The 15,626-nt window shown below is 47.0% G+C and overlaps 1 protein-coding gene across 11 annotated transcripts in view; it reads right to left on the bottom strand.

Moving 5' to 3' along the window:
• Positions 1 to 15,626, bottom strand: part of LOC144933218 (uncharacterized) — a 247,768-nt gene that overhangs the window by 72,374 nt on the left and 159,768 nt on the right. For 9 of the 11 annotated variants that reach the window (XM_078857879.1, XM_078857888.1, XM_078857884.1 and 6 more), the window contains 3 exons: positions 14,207 to 14,308; positions 13,892 to 13,926; positions 12,422 to 12,500 (listed from right to left, as the gene is read on the bottom strand). In XM_078857879.1, the coding sequence (XP_078714005.1) occupies positions 12,422 to 12,500; positions 13,892 to 13,926; positions 14,207 to 14,308 (216 nt within the window). The remainder of the gene's footprint in view (positions 1 to 12,421; positions 12,501 to 13,891; positions 13,927 to 14,206; positions 14,309 to 15,626) is intronic. The other 2 variants (XM_078857885.1, XM_078857889.1) reach the window with 1 other exon arrangement.

The raw sequence follows: 15,626 nt of genomic DNA, 5'->3' as shown, positions 1-15,626 counted from the left end.
ACTGATCGCACAAAAATTATGGATATCGAACAAAAAATCCTTGACAAAGGGAAACCCTCACAATTAGAGAGAAGGGATGGAGAGATACATATGCAAACAAAAACATGTGAGACTGACAACTTCACAGATAGAGGGAGGAAAAATGTTAAAGTAAAGTCGACAGGACATGCTCCACTAAGGGCAGAGGCAAAAACTGAAGGGAAATGGCAACACGCCCGACACAGCACAGACCAAAGTGACAGATTGCCTGATGGTAACTTGTTTGATGATGACGCTGTCGGCAATCAACTTTCGGAATACCTATTCACCAGTAAAACCCTTAAATTGATGGACAAGGCTCTAGTCAGAATTCCCGATTTTGACCCCCACAATAAGTCCATGGATATACACACACATATCGCAACAGTAGAAGAGGAGGCAATGATTAGAGGGCTGAGGAGACGGGATGAAAAAGCGAGTTTGTTGAAACGAAGCTTACATAAAGAATCTATACCATGGGTAAATTCACTACCACACAAGGTTAGAAATGATTTTAAACAACTGAGCCTGGCAGTGATTCGGAAGTTTGGAGAATATTCGACACTCACTGAGGGGTTTTATGCTGTAAAATCGATGACCCAGGGCATGGACCAAGATCCACGTGACTACCTTTTACAATTTAAAAGAGCGTATTACGCAGGCGATGTGAATCAATACCACGAAGGAGATAAAATGTTCAAAATTATGTTTTTTGAATCCTTGAGCCCAGAGATTACAGAAAGGGTGAGAATGGTTTTGAATCCAGAAACCGCATCCTTACGCCGCATAGAGAGCAAGGCGTACATGGCATGGTTATACAGAGCTAAGAATCGTAATTCGGATCCAGAACACAGGGAGAGGGATAAGGAACCCAGCCTCTCAGAGAGGAATAAAAATCACCGAGCAGTCCCACAATGCAGGGAGGAGCAAACACGCACGCACCTGTGGCAAAATAAACCAGAGAGAGGTTGGCACGAGAATGAGAGCGGCACAAAGCCGAAATATTCAGGAGAATCGCAGAATGTGGGGGCCAAGGGCAGAATCATATCAACACCCCATGCCCCGACATACGCAAGGTCAAAATTACCCACAAAGATGGCGAAGTAACGATCCAGGAAAAATTTGGCACCCAAATGGAAGAAACTCTGGGCCAAAAATGTACGAGAATCGCAGGAGGGAGAGGTTCAGAAAAGAACCATATCAACACCCCATGCCCCGACATACGCAAGGTCAAAATTACCAACAAAGATGGCGAAGTAACAATCCAGGAAAAATTTGGCACCCTAATGGGAAAAACACTGGGCCAAAAATGTACGAGAATCGCAGGAGGGAGAGGTTCAGAACAGAACCATATCAACACCCCATGCCACGACACACGCAAGGTCAAAATTACCCACAAAAATGGCAAAGTAACAATCCAGGAAAAATTTGGCACCCAAATGGGAGTAACACTGGGCCAAAAATGTACGAGAATCGCAGGATGGGAGGTCAAACACAATCAGTCCAATTACGACCAATTCCTCCACCGGCTATACCAGGAGGGAATAGAGGAATAACACAGAATGCGGTCCAAATACATGATGGACCACCCACAGTGAGTGCAAGCGAGCGGCCAACACGCGCCCCACCCGCCGAGGTTTTGTTAAACCCTGAGCCCAATGGGAAATACAAGCAGGCTGCAAGTGACAGGGCGGGCAGATACCGCCACACCCGGGAAAAACCAAATGCATACGACGCGGTAAGAAACGCGGACAGTGCTCCCGTAAATGACGCGCAAATCGAATGCAAGGACAGGTTTGAATTGAAGTGTGATCGGACAGTAGATAACAGACAGCAGAGACAAAGAGAGAACACAGAGACACACCCTGAGGAGCGCAGGCGTGAGCCTTTGAATGAAAAATATCCAAGGGAAACCAAAATTTATGTGGATCGGAGTGCTAAAATGGAGACGAATGTTCATGACATATCGGGAATGGTGTTGGAATCTAACACACTCGTAAAAACAAAGAGGGCAACATTACGAGGCACAGAATTAAATCGACACACTGACTCGGCAAATGTGCATGTAATCGCAGAGAGAACGAATGCCATGAACCAAGTGTCAAAGTGGGTCGTATGCGCGAATTCTGGTTATGTGCAGCACAATTTTTCACCACACACTCCCACGACGCGAGAGAGTGAGAGAGGAAACTACAAAAACGAACCCGAAAACCGTGATCGAATTATCAAAGTGATAAGTGGTAAACCAGGCAACATGAGGAAGGTAACGCATAAATGCGTTCGAAACCGCTACCTAGCGTTTCCCAGGATTTAACAAAAACAAAAATGAATATTCGTCGGAGTTATGATGTATGAGAACCGATGTAACGCAATATCGATGTTTAACGTGTTGTTATTTTCTTTGCTTAATTCAAATGTAACCATGTTAAGCAAAAACAAAAATGAATATTCGCCGTAGTTATGATGGATGAGAACCGATGTAACGCAATATCGATGTTTAACGTGTTGTTTATTTTCTTTGCTTATTTCAGATGTAACCAGGTTAAGATTGTAATACGTGCACGCGCGTTCTTAAGAAATAACCGCCGAGAGTAAGGGCGGCTGATGGGATTCATGACAAAAAGGGGGCATTACTTTGTTTGAAAATTCGCCAGTGGCCAAATCGACCCCTGATAATTTTCAAAAGGGCGGACTGTTGTGTATGTACCCCCTTTTTATATTTTTTAAATATTTTTTTTTTAAGAATTATTCTGCCAACATAGATAATATCGTTTTTTAATAGACACGCGGCAACGTGGGAACAAACACGCCCCCACACTCCCACAGCTGCGCATACCTCATATCAAAAGACTAGAGGACATGAAAGGGGGCAATAAAGGTAATAAAAACTCCCCGAATTTCACACAAGAGGAACAAGGAAGGGGGGAATTGCAGGCGGGGGGGGGGGGTCAGGAGGACATCCTTTTGTTAAAAAAACCTCACAAAACCAGGCACCACGGAGGAAGAGATAATTATATTCTTAACAAAGAAACAGCATTGACGACAAAAAGCACAGACGGGTCTTTGAACCATGTTAGATACACAAAGTTACCAACTTAGCCATGAAGTAAGCAAACAGTATCCATCCTCACTCCAATTGAAAACCAGACTACAGTCTGCACCAGAATCGCGACCCATCATTGTTAATTAAATACTGACATTATTTACCTTTAAAGAATATCTACACGGCCGGGCCGAAGCATCAAAGAATAATTAATGCATCTATTTCGCTCCAAAACAAAATTCCTAGCCGGGATATCAGATTAAATAATCACAAGAAGTCAAATAATAAGTACGGAATTAAAGTGGATATCCCCTAGGAGAATTAAGGGCGGGGAAGCCTCTCATAATCAACCAAACGCAACACCCCATGAGAAGCGAGCAACTCACGGCCATCTTTGTCTTCCCGAGAGGATCTCTACACTCACACAACAAAGCCAGGAAATGACACCAATAAAACTCCCGGGCAATGGCTCAAAGGAAATTAACACGTCTTCGGAAAATAAATAAATAAGCACATGCGCCGGGTGCTCCCACCGTGGAAACAACCGTCTTTGTCTCCCCACAACACGGACAGCAAAAATTGCACACGCGAGGAAATAACATTTCCATGAGAGATCGGGTCACGATGAAACATCGTGAACACGGTTTCGGCATAACTTGGGCATAATGGAAATAAGTCGCATTTCAACTTCCAAACCAAAAACAACTTAAGCTGTGTGAGACAAAAGATATGATCCCCGAGCAAGGGAGGGAATAATTAAGCTCGCTTAACGCGTAGGTTTTCGCGACAAATATTATTCAGTAACAAAAACATGGATTCGAATATTTTTTATATATATAACTCGAGGCGAACGCGAATCATCGGTCTGGTTAATGGATAACTCAGGTGGCGCCGTCACGACGCCTCCCCCCACCCCTTCCTTCCAGAACGACACACAGCTGTGTCTTCAAAGCTAATAAACACACGGACGGACACGCACACGACACACACACGGACGCAGATGGTCCACACCCACAGGAATGTTTTATGACAGACTTTGAACAACTCGGGAAACTGAGTGGAATTTTCCCATATAAACCGAAGGAAAATCCATCCAAAGCAGATCGCCAGGGCTCTGAGCCCCATCTCGTCGCCAGGGCTTCGGCTCCACCACAGATCTACACGAGCTCCGGCCTACATCTCATCTCGTCTCCGGGCTAAGGCCCCACCAGAGATCTCCAGGGCGACAGCCATCTCTCCTCGTCGCCGCCAACGAAGAAGCTCTCGTCATCCAGGACGAGGCTCGTGGGGTGGCGACGTGCGTCGCCTTGACGTGCATCGCCTTGACGTGCATCGCCGAGGTGCTCGCCTGCCGCACACGAGTGAACGAGCCAGCTCCCTTGCCGCCACCACACACGTGCTCGCCTGACCACGCAAACGAGCACAGCCGCGCCGTCAATCTTCGTACGGGCTCAGCCGAGGGAGGAGTCTGAAGCGGCCGATCACCGCAGCCGCGACAAAGAGGGCCCTTCTCCGAAAGTCGTTCATACCCACAACTTCCCTCACGTAGGCTCACACGTGCTCGCGTCGACGCCCACCCCCCCTTTAGACTATCTATTTCGTCCTTACCATCATATCAACCCTACACAATTATCGGAAGACTGATTATCAACTACATGAACCATCAGCTGGCCATAAGGAATCGTGGCCCATCGAGTGATTAAGAGTCCGTCGGTTATAAGAGTGAGGTTGTTTTCCGTGCCTTTCCCTTGTTCCGCTCATCACATAGGCGATCAATAGACTCGTCGAGGCAAACTCAACCTCTCGAAATCCTCATTACGAATCGACCGTACACAGAAAGAGAAAATCTTGTCAAACCAGTTTCCTTTGTCATAGAGTCTCGCCGAAGCATTAATTAAAACAGAGCCAGATTCGCCCTCCCACACACACGCCCTCACCCACCATTATATCAAACATTCCGTTAAAAGTATTTTATACTTGCCGATGAATCTATTGACATATACTTTCGCCTCTGGGATACAATAAGTGCTTTATTACCGCCATAGGAAGTGTGTCATGCGTGTTTTCAAACTCGGCCAGTCGCCGAATGTGATCGATACATGGGCGAACTAATGAGATGTCTGGTGGAAAGGTAGAGGTTACGATTGTTAGGAGGGTTTTTAGTCATTCAGTACGTTAAATGCATAATGTCGCAAATGCATAAGTGTTTATTCATTCATATTAGTTAATGCATAATATCGCAAATGCATAAGAGTTTTGAGTTATTCAATTTAGTTAAATGCATAGTCTCGCAAATACATAAGTGTTTATTCATTCATATTAGTTAATGCATAATATCGCAAATGCATGAGAGTTTTGAGTTATTCAATTTAGTTAAATGCATAGTCTCGCAAATGCATAAGTGTTTATTCATTCATTTTAGTCAAATGCATAGTCTCGCAAATGCATAAGTGTTTATTCATTCATTTTAGTCAAATGCATAATCTCGTAATTGCATAAGAGTTTTAGTTATTCATATTAGTCGAATGCATAATCTCGCAAATGCATAAGAGTTTGGTTATTCAATTTAGTTAAATGCATAGTCTCGCAAATGAATTATTGACGCATGTTTGACCTGCATGATAGAATGTCACATGCTTGTTAGAATAAAATTGTTATCACAGAAGCATATCGAGTGTTCCTTCCAAGTCCATGCAAAACTGTCTTATTCATAAGAGCTGTTACCTGCGATGAGATATGAAAATGGAGACCTAAAATATTATAACACACACTAGGATAATCGGTAAATGAATCTATGATAATCGCGTTATCCTGATTGATATAACTCTGGATAAACGAAACTAAGCAAATTATCATAACTGCACACATTAACATAATCGCAAGCATCTGCATAAATTACTACGATTATCTCCGTGATTATCATAATGTATGCATATAATTACACGCATTATCATAATGTATGCATATTAATACACACATTAACATAATTAATGCGATTTGCGAATTTTCCGGAAAAATATTAAGTTTTATTATTTTCATCAAAATTTCATAACCCAACATATACAACACGCGCACACACACGGGGTGGTCGCACGTATACACACACAGGGTGTACGCACGCATACACACACGGGGTGTACGCACACACACACGGGGTGTACGTGCACACGCACACATACACAGGGTGTATGTGCCCACACACACGGGGCGTACACACACACAGGAGTGTACACATACACGGGGTATACACAGACACACACACACGGGGTGTACACAAACACACACGGGGTGTACGCAGACACACACACGTGGTGTATGTGTAGCGACATCGTGTATGTCACTGTAATGCCGGCTCTAGCGAAGCACGGCGTGCAACGCATTGTCATCGCGGACACCCCTTAGGTGGGTGTAGTACCAGCCCTAGGGGGGGGGGGCTCAGTGAGCGCTGGAATTGCGCAGTGGCACCACGCGTGGTGTGTAGTGCTGACTCCTACAGGAGGGAGTGTGGGAGTGTCAGCCATGGGATGAGGTTAACCTAGGCCAGGGGTCTGCAACCTTTAAGACATAAAGAGCCACTTGGACCCGTTTCCGAAGGAAAAAATAAACTGGGAGCCGCAAAACCATTGCAACTATTAAAACAAATATAACACTGCATATATTGTTTCTTACCTTATTGCTATATACAGGATCGTGCAGTCAGCTGTCAATCTGAATAAAAAAAGGACTTTTTCACTTAACAATGTAAAATATATTTTTGCAAATTAATAGCTAAATTACCTGGTTAATGGGATTTTTGCTCCTGAACCTCAGTGCACAGTGTCTGCACATCAGGGCTGTAAGACGTCACCTTCATTTTCACACAGGCTTGCAAGCTGTCATCTGTGAGGCGTGATCGATGTTTGTTTTTAATATAGTTCATGTTGGAGAAGACCTGCTCACATACATATGTGGAGCCGAAGATCGACAGGACTCCAAATGCATACTTTTTCATGTTTATATAAGTGTTGGGGATGGCATTCCATGTTTCGAATACAAGTTTGTCCTGTTTGGGAAGGTTTTCAATATCACTCCATTTATGATTCTGAGCCAGAATGGCCTTCTGACGGGCAACATCCTCAAGAGTAGCGGTCAAGCATTTGAACTTGGACACCCATATATCTTTGTCAGCTATATCGGCCAGTTCCATCTCAAGATCAGGTTGACTTACACCTGCAAATGCAGTCATATTCAATAGGGATGGATCGATCGCCATGGGAGTGACAGGGAAAGATAATGTCGTTTTTTCCTCTCTGAACTCACAGAATCGTTTCCCAAACGAACTTTGCATTGTGGTGATTGCAGACTTGAAATATTCCAAATTTATCGTATCATGACTTTGTTTGAACTCTCTCAAAGAGGGAAAGTGAGACAGTGTACCTCTCTGTAAATCTTTGACAAACACTGTCAACTTGCGCTCGAATGCCAAAACCTCCTCCAGCATGTGCAGGGCTGTGCCTCCTTTCCCCTGAAGGGTTGTATTTAGCGTGTTTAGATGTGCTGTCATGTCTACCATAAAATGTAATTTTTCCAGCCACTCTGGCTGTTCCAGCTCAGCAAAGGTGAGCTCTTTGCTGCCCAGGAAGGTTTTTACTTCTTCCAAACATGTGACAAAGCAACGGCAACGTTATTGCCTGTCACCGGGCGGGCAGTGTGGAGCGGAGCGGCGACCTGTCAGCAGCGGCAACGCCAGAGCAGGTGTCACAGTGCGCCTCCTCCCCTCGCTAGCATCCGCCCCGGAGCCGCGGTCAAGGTTCAAAAGAGCCGCATGCGGCTCCGGAGCCGCAGGTTGCCGACCCCTGACCTAGGCCATGACACTCTGGCTGACCCTGGAAGGCACGTGACCAGTAAGATCTATACAAGGGCTCCATGTGGGGGCTTGGGGGTGGTCACGTGTCAGGGTAGATCCTATGGGAAGGGTCGAGAAACGACAAGCGGTTTCTCGAAGGTGGTTGTGGCCAAGGGCGGGGCCAGCCACGACCCAGCAGCATATAAACCGGGTCCGCACAGGGACCGGGGTTCAGCTGTCGTCATCTGAAGATCTACGTTCTACGTCCGAGAAGAAGTCACCAACACGTGGACGAGGACCCAAGCTAGGGTCCTGTCCGTTGTAGCTACTCCCAGTAACTAGCGTAGTCAGCCTGGTGGTCCACCACCATAGGTTATCTGGTAAAGGGGCAGTAACCCCTTTGTGTTATGTGTTGGTGTTAATAAATGTGTTGCCTCCAAGAAGTACGTCTGCGACTCAGTTGAATCCACAACATATGCACACACACACGGGGTGTATGCACACACACGGTGTACGCACACACACATGGTGTACACACATACACACGATATATACACACGCACACACACGGGGTGTACGCACACACACACAAAGGGTGCACACACATGGGGTGTACGCACACACATACAGGGTGTACACACACACACACGGGGTGTACGCACACGGTTTGTACACAAACGGTTTGTACGGACGCACACACGGTGATGCACACACACGGTGTACAAGTACACACGGTGTACGCACACACACGGGTTGTACGCACACACACACGGGGTGTACGCACACACACAGGGGGTGTACGCACACACACGGTGTACGCACACACACGGGTTGTACGCACACACACGGTGACGCACACACACGGTGTACGCACACACACGGGGTGTACGCACACACACAGGGGGTGTACGCACACACACGGTGTACGCACACACACGGGTTGTACGCAACAACACAACAACAACCGCCATTCGCTACTAAGTGGCGGTGACGTCACCACGACGCTTGTGCCAGGCCATGTGCACCTTGAGGCCACGTGAAGTGTCGAACGCCCGCTGGCAGGAGGTCACGGGGCAGACCCAGGTGCCACGGGTCGACTGACCGAGATGACCGAGATGACTGGCTGATGCACCACCTGTGCCCCCTACTGTACCAACTTGCTGTGCTTTAGCCACCCGGCGCTCCGCTCGTTGTTGTGAGCGTCGCTCCTCCGCCCTCCGTTGTTGTTGGAGGGCGACTGCCTCCAACTGCCCAGTAGCGTCCTTCACGAGCCTCCTCCACTGAGGCCGATCTTGACACCGCTGGTACCAGTCATCGGCAAGTCCACTCAGCTCCACGTCCTCCTGTACCACATCACTCCATCTCTTCTCTAGCCCGTGCCGCGCCCGTTTAGCCCCCTCGATCCGGCCGAACAAAAGCTGTTTAGGCATGTGGTGGCTGGGCATGCGGGCTACATGACCCAGCCAACGCAGCCTTGCCTGCCGGAGGAGCTCACTGATGGGACTTTGCCCAGATCTTTCAAGGACTTGTGAGCTCCTCACACAATCCAGCCTGGTTAAACCCAGGATGGATCGTAGGCAGGCCAGCCTAAATGTTTCCAACCGGCGAAGATGCTCCACTGGGGGGGTCCACGTTTCGCAAGGGTAGAGAAGGGAGGGAATGACCGTGGCCGAGAAGACCTGAAGCTTCGTGCGGAGCGACAGACCAGGTAGCTTCCACACAGCGTTACGCAACCGATGAAAAGATATTGCCGCTCGACTGATTCGGAGTGAGACCTCTGCTGATAAACTGGAGCCAGTCATAAGCACACTGCCCAGGTATGGGAAACTCTCCACTCTCTCCACAACTGCCCCATCACCAATTGGGAGTTGTGGGGGTGGAGTGTCCGATGGTACAAAATACCCAGGCAGGTGCTTAGTTTTGGTGGGGCTGATGGTAAGGCCGCACCTCTTAGTGGCACGCTCCAGTCTCAGCAGCAGCGTCTCCAACTCCTCTTCTGAATGAGCAGCTATTACCAAATCATCGGCATACATAACGTGGTTGACCAATAGGGAGCCATCCCTTGATCGCACCCGGGCGTCGATCAGCCTCCCATTATATCTGTACCAAATGAAAATTCCCCCGGTACAGCTATTGAAGGCTTCACGAACTACGCAGTCGAAATAGATGTTAAATAATGTGGGAGCCAGAGGACATCCCTGTCGCACCCCAAGGTGTACAGGGAAAGGCTCCGACTCCCGGCCACGTAGTTTTACCCGGGCCCGCTCACCATCATGAAGGTCCTTAATGATCGTGAGCAGAGGGTCAGGGACTCCGAAAGCACGCAGAACAACCCAGAGCCCAGTCCTACTGATGGTATCATAGGCCTTGACCAGGTCAATAAAGCAGAGATGTAGGTCTTTTTGGAATTCCCTACACCTCTGCTGTAGCAGATGGACAGAAAATATGGCATCTGTGCAGGACCGCCCTTTCCTGAAACCGCATTGGGGCTCCGCAAGCCTCTCCTCAGCGTGCCTAGCAAGGCGATGTTGAATAATCCTTGCCAGGACCTAACCCGGCACACTGAGAAGTGAGATGCCTCTGTAGTTGTTACAATCGGTACGGTCCCCTTTCTTAAAGAGGGGGACCACCAGGGCATCCTTCCAGTCCTGCGGAACCCGTCCAGTGGTCCAGACTGTTGTTATGATGTCATATAGGGCAGTCTGTGCACAAACGCCACCCTCCCTCAGCATTTCGCTTGGGAAATCATCTCTGCCCGGTGCCTTCCCTGGTCTCAGACTCCGGATCGCCCTCAGTACTTCCTCAACAGCTGGCACCTCAGCCAGCCACTCACAGGGGGTGACCTCTTCCAATATTTGAGGCGCCGCAGCCTCAGCAGGGTTATCCCCACTTTGTGCCATGATGTGTTTCTGGCTGAGAGATTTTGCCTCCCCCAGGACCTCACAGAAATGCTCAGCAAATCTGCAAACCTGTTCCTGGGGGTCGGAGATTGGATCACCGTTTTTTCCTCTAATGATGGTAATAGGTGTGGCGCTGCAGGTTACTTTTTTGATGGAGTTAAATAGTGATTTGTGATCACGGGCCACTGAGGCAGACTCCATCTCCTCAGCAACCCGCGACCACCACCCATCCTTACAGCGCCTTACGGCTCTCCGAACCTCCGAGCGAAGGCTGCGGTAAACCTCCTCATTCTCTGACGTAGGATGCTGTAGGCGATGAGAGTGGGCCTGTCGCTTTTTCTCAATTAACCTGAACACCTCCTCTGTCAGCCAGGGTTTCTGGGGAGGTCTGGACCGCGTACCCAAAGCAGCCATTGCAGCTGCATGAGTCACAGTCTTAAACCTCGCCCATTTACCCTCGACATCAGGTGGAGTGGGGGACGATGCCAACCCCAGCTGCAAGCGATGATGAAATTCTCGCTTGCAACTTTCATCAGCTAACTGAGACCAGGCCACTTTTGGTTGGAATGGGATCCTGGGTGTACACCCACCACCGGAGTGGAAGAATGGCAGGCGCATCTTACAGATGACTAGTCGATGGTCAGAGGGCAGATCAGCTCCACGGTAGGTCCTGGTGTACGCACACACACGGTGACGCACACACACGGTGTACGCACACACACGGGTTGTACGCACACACACACACAAAGGGTGCACACACATGGGGTGTACGCACACACATACAGGGTGTACACACACACACACGGGGTGTACGCACACGGTTTGTACACAAACGGTTTGTACGGACGCACACACGGTGATGCACACACACGGTGTACGCACACACACGGTGTACGCACACACACGGGTTGTACGCACACACACACGGGGTGTACGCACACACACAGGGGGTGTACGCACACACACGGGTTGTACGCACACACACGGTGACGCACACACACGGTGTACGCACACACACGGGGTGTACGCACACACACAGGGGGTGTACGCACACACACGGTGTACGCACACACACGGGTTGTACGCACACACACGGTGACGCACACACACGGTGTACGCACACACACGGGGTGTACGCACACACACAGGGGGTGTACGCACACACACGGGTTGTACGCACACACACGGTGACGCACACACACGGTGTACGCACACACACGGTGTACACACACACATGGGGTGTAGGCACACACACAGGGGGTGTACGCACACACACGGTGTACGCACACACACGGGTTATACGCACACACACGGTGTACGCACACACACGGGTTGTACGCACACACACACGGGTTTTACGCACACACACACGGGGTGTACGCACACACACACTCACTTGACACATCTTGGACATTTTTCAGGAACCAATTCCTTCAAATACATGACAAACATGCTTCTTTAACTAAGGAATGTTTTTTTTTAAATACTTGCGTTAACCCACAAATTTCCAAATTAATGAATTATAGAAATACAGCGTGGTGTTTAACCTGGTTGAACCCAGGATGGCTCGTAGGCAGGCCAGCCTGAACGTTTCAAACTGGCGCAGATGTGTAGTAAACATGCACATACACTCACATGCATATTTCATTAGGTGGCTGGAGCGCAGATCTCACGATCCCAGAGATGCAAGAGTTCTCTTGCAGCAACTCTTTACCTGTGATCAGAAATGTAATTTATTCAATTATCCTCATTGCTGTTGCTGTGATCAGAGCTACAGACTCAATATTAAGGTCTCAACTGCAATTACCAACAGGAGTTGACTAGATTTGAAGCTTTCGTGACTGCAAGGATTAATATTCTTAGGTTGTTTCTGTAAAGTCTTGTAAGTAAAAATTGTATTCAAAATTAATAAAAGTAAAATAACTTACTTGATACAGCTATCGTGCTGTGACGGTTCCACCTGAAGACGGAAGCTTGTGTTGCCTCCGAAACGTCGTGATTTTTATTTTATTTTTTATTTTACTTCTATTAATTTGAAGTTGAATTTTTTACCTACGTGACTTTACCGAAAAAACCAAAAAATAGGAGTTGACTCGACAACAACTTAAGTATTATCAATCATCACTCTGGAGATTATAAAGTAAGTACCACTTCGTGGGAGCACCATGGGTGACTTCTCTTATCCATATTTATCCTCACAATAATTGGAGATAAAGACAGATATTTAATACATTTGTAGACAATTCGCGTTAATTCAGAGGAGTGCCACATCAATGCACAGCCTACATGCTGGGGATCAGGTGGTGTGAGGTTGTGGGCCCTCATTTGGGCCATCTCTAATATAAACCGGGTAGAAAACGTGGTATGGGCCTTCATTGTAAAACTGCACTCAGTTACAACTGCAGGCAATGCAGGTGCATTCCAGTGGTACGCGGGATGGAAGGTCGCCTCTTAATTCAGTTCTGGTTCTTACATAGATGGATATGGTTAAATACGCTTCAAGGGCATGACGTAGAGCTGCGTGATGCCATAGTGTCACAACGAGCAAACTGCTCAGCAAGGGGAAGCCACCGAGACTGCACTTCCCTTGCTGCAGCTTAGAAGCATTCAGGGGAAGAGGGGGAGTGAATTGAGCTGGGATGGAGAGATCTTGAACAATGGACCTACTATTGAGCAGATAACTCAATATGTAGATTTAAGACAATGTACTTAGAGACGCAAATTTTTACAGAAAGGCCCATAGACTTACACATAGACCAAAGCCTCAAATAGTAATTCATAGATTAGACGACGAACAATATAACTACATGGCGACCAAAGACTAAAATTAAGGACCCATAACCTTGCATAGGGATCTATAACTTGTTTTGGAGGTGCATAGAAACCCGTACACCTACAAAGCAACCCTCATCCTGGCTTTGATGTTGACCTGCATCTGTTGATGTCACTTAATGTATATTTTATCACAGTTAGCATAAAGTACAATGAACAGGTCTACAACGAGCTACTTTTGATGCCATCTTTGACTACAGCAGTCCTTTCTGAACTGACTTTTGGCAATACAATGTCAGGTGAATAGGGAAAACAATCCAGAGCAGTGCTCACTTGGACGTTGCATTTCATCGTGGATTTCTTCAAAGCTGCAAAACAATTTCAGAAGCCAGGATCACATTGGTTGTGTGCATGTGTGTGGGAATTCATGTGTACGTGGGCCGCAGCAGTGCAATGGTTAGTATACAGTGCTAAACACCCAGTCGTCTGGATTTTATTCCTGCCCATGGTCATTAACATTTGGGAATATATTTTAACTGGTCCTGGGACTCTCCTATGTTGACTCAGCCTTAAAAGAGTAGCTCATATCATGAGAAGACTTCAGCCCCGGGGAAGCAAAGGCGGCCGGGTGTGGTGTTGGCCACCAACCTGCTGCTGTGACGCTCGTCTTCTCCCAATGTGGCTCCGAGCCCGTCGAGCCATGCATGCACTGGCTTGCCGACGGTGTGCTGCCTGTAAAACGCGAGCACACTGCACACGATGACCCTGCTACAACTTGCATGAAAAGATAACCGCACCCAGATGACCTCTACGTCAATCCACAACCGGACGAGCGCCTCCACGACTATCTGTTTGTAAATGGTTAATCTTTCTTTTGCTCTTCATGGAGGGTATAAAACCTCATCGCAGTCCTAATATTACTACTACATTGTTTGCTTCTGATTTCATGAAGAAAAGAAGATTCGGATTCATGTATGTTAATATATGAGAGATATTATGCAAACTTGATCAGCTAAAGCAGGAGGTGAACAGTCTAGACCCCAATGTCATTTGCCTGACAGAGACGCTGCTCTCTCCGGTTACAAAAATGATCGGATTGCAATTGAAAACTACAATCTCTTTCGTCTTGATAGAGAAACTAAAGGTGGTGGGACAGCCATTTATATTCAAAGTAATATTAAAAGCACTCGGATTAGTGCAGTCAAAGCAAAATGGTCTCTTGAAGGGTTGGTGATAAATGTATCCTTAAATAATAATCAGAACGACTTCCTAATGTGATAATATAGACCTTCTAAAGGTAGCTGTAATAAGGCTGAAACTATTATCAAGGAGTTTATTTCTATTACACCATTGGAACCTCATTTGCAAGTAAAAATATGATAATTGGTTTTTTACCCTTCTATCTGGCAACAAAACTGACACCTTTGTATAAGGAGTCATGTTTGCATAGACCACAATACCTGCAGTCAAAATGCAAACAAAAAACACAACTCTGATAATGTGCACTGTCCTTGAAGTTGATTGGTCCACACCAGAGACAGCTTTCCTTAGAGCCTAGTCTCACATGGGTTGGACCAGATGACGCCAAAAGGCGCAAAACTCAAAGACAATGCACCATCAGAGTATGAGAGCTCGGGGTAAGCATTTACACCATTGGAACCTCATTTGCCAGTAAAAGTATGATAATTGGTTTTTTACCCTTCTATTTGGCAGCAAAACTGACACCTTTTTACAAGGAGTCATGTTTGCATAGACCACAATACCTGCAGTCATAATGCAAACAAAAAACACAACTCTGATAATGTGCACTGTCCTTGAAGTTGATTGGTCTACACCCGAGACAGCTTTCCTGAGAGCCTAGTCTCACATGGGTTGAACCAGATGACGCCAAAAGGCGCACAACTCAAAGACAATGCACCATCAGAGTATGAGAGCTCGGGGTAAGCATTTACACCATTGGAACCTCATTTGCCAGTAAAAATATGATAATTGGTTTTTTACCCTTCTATCTGGCAACAAAACTGACACCTTTTTACAAGGAGTCATGTTTGCATAGACCACAATACCT

The sequence above is a fragment of the Lampetra fluviatilis genome, chromosome 6 (assembly GCF_964198595.1).
Source record: "Lampetra fluviatilis chromosome 6, kcLamFluv1.1, whole genome shotgun sequence".
Lineage (NCBI taxonomy): Eukaryota > Metazoa > Chordata > Hyperoartia > Petromyzontiformes > Petromyzontidae > Lampetra > Lampetra fluviatilis.
This window is presented reverse-complemented; position numbering and strand designations above follow the sequence as displayed.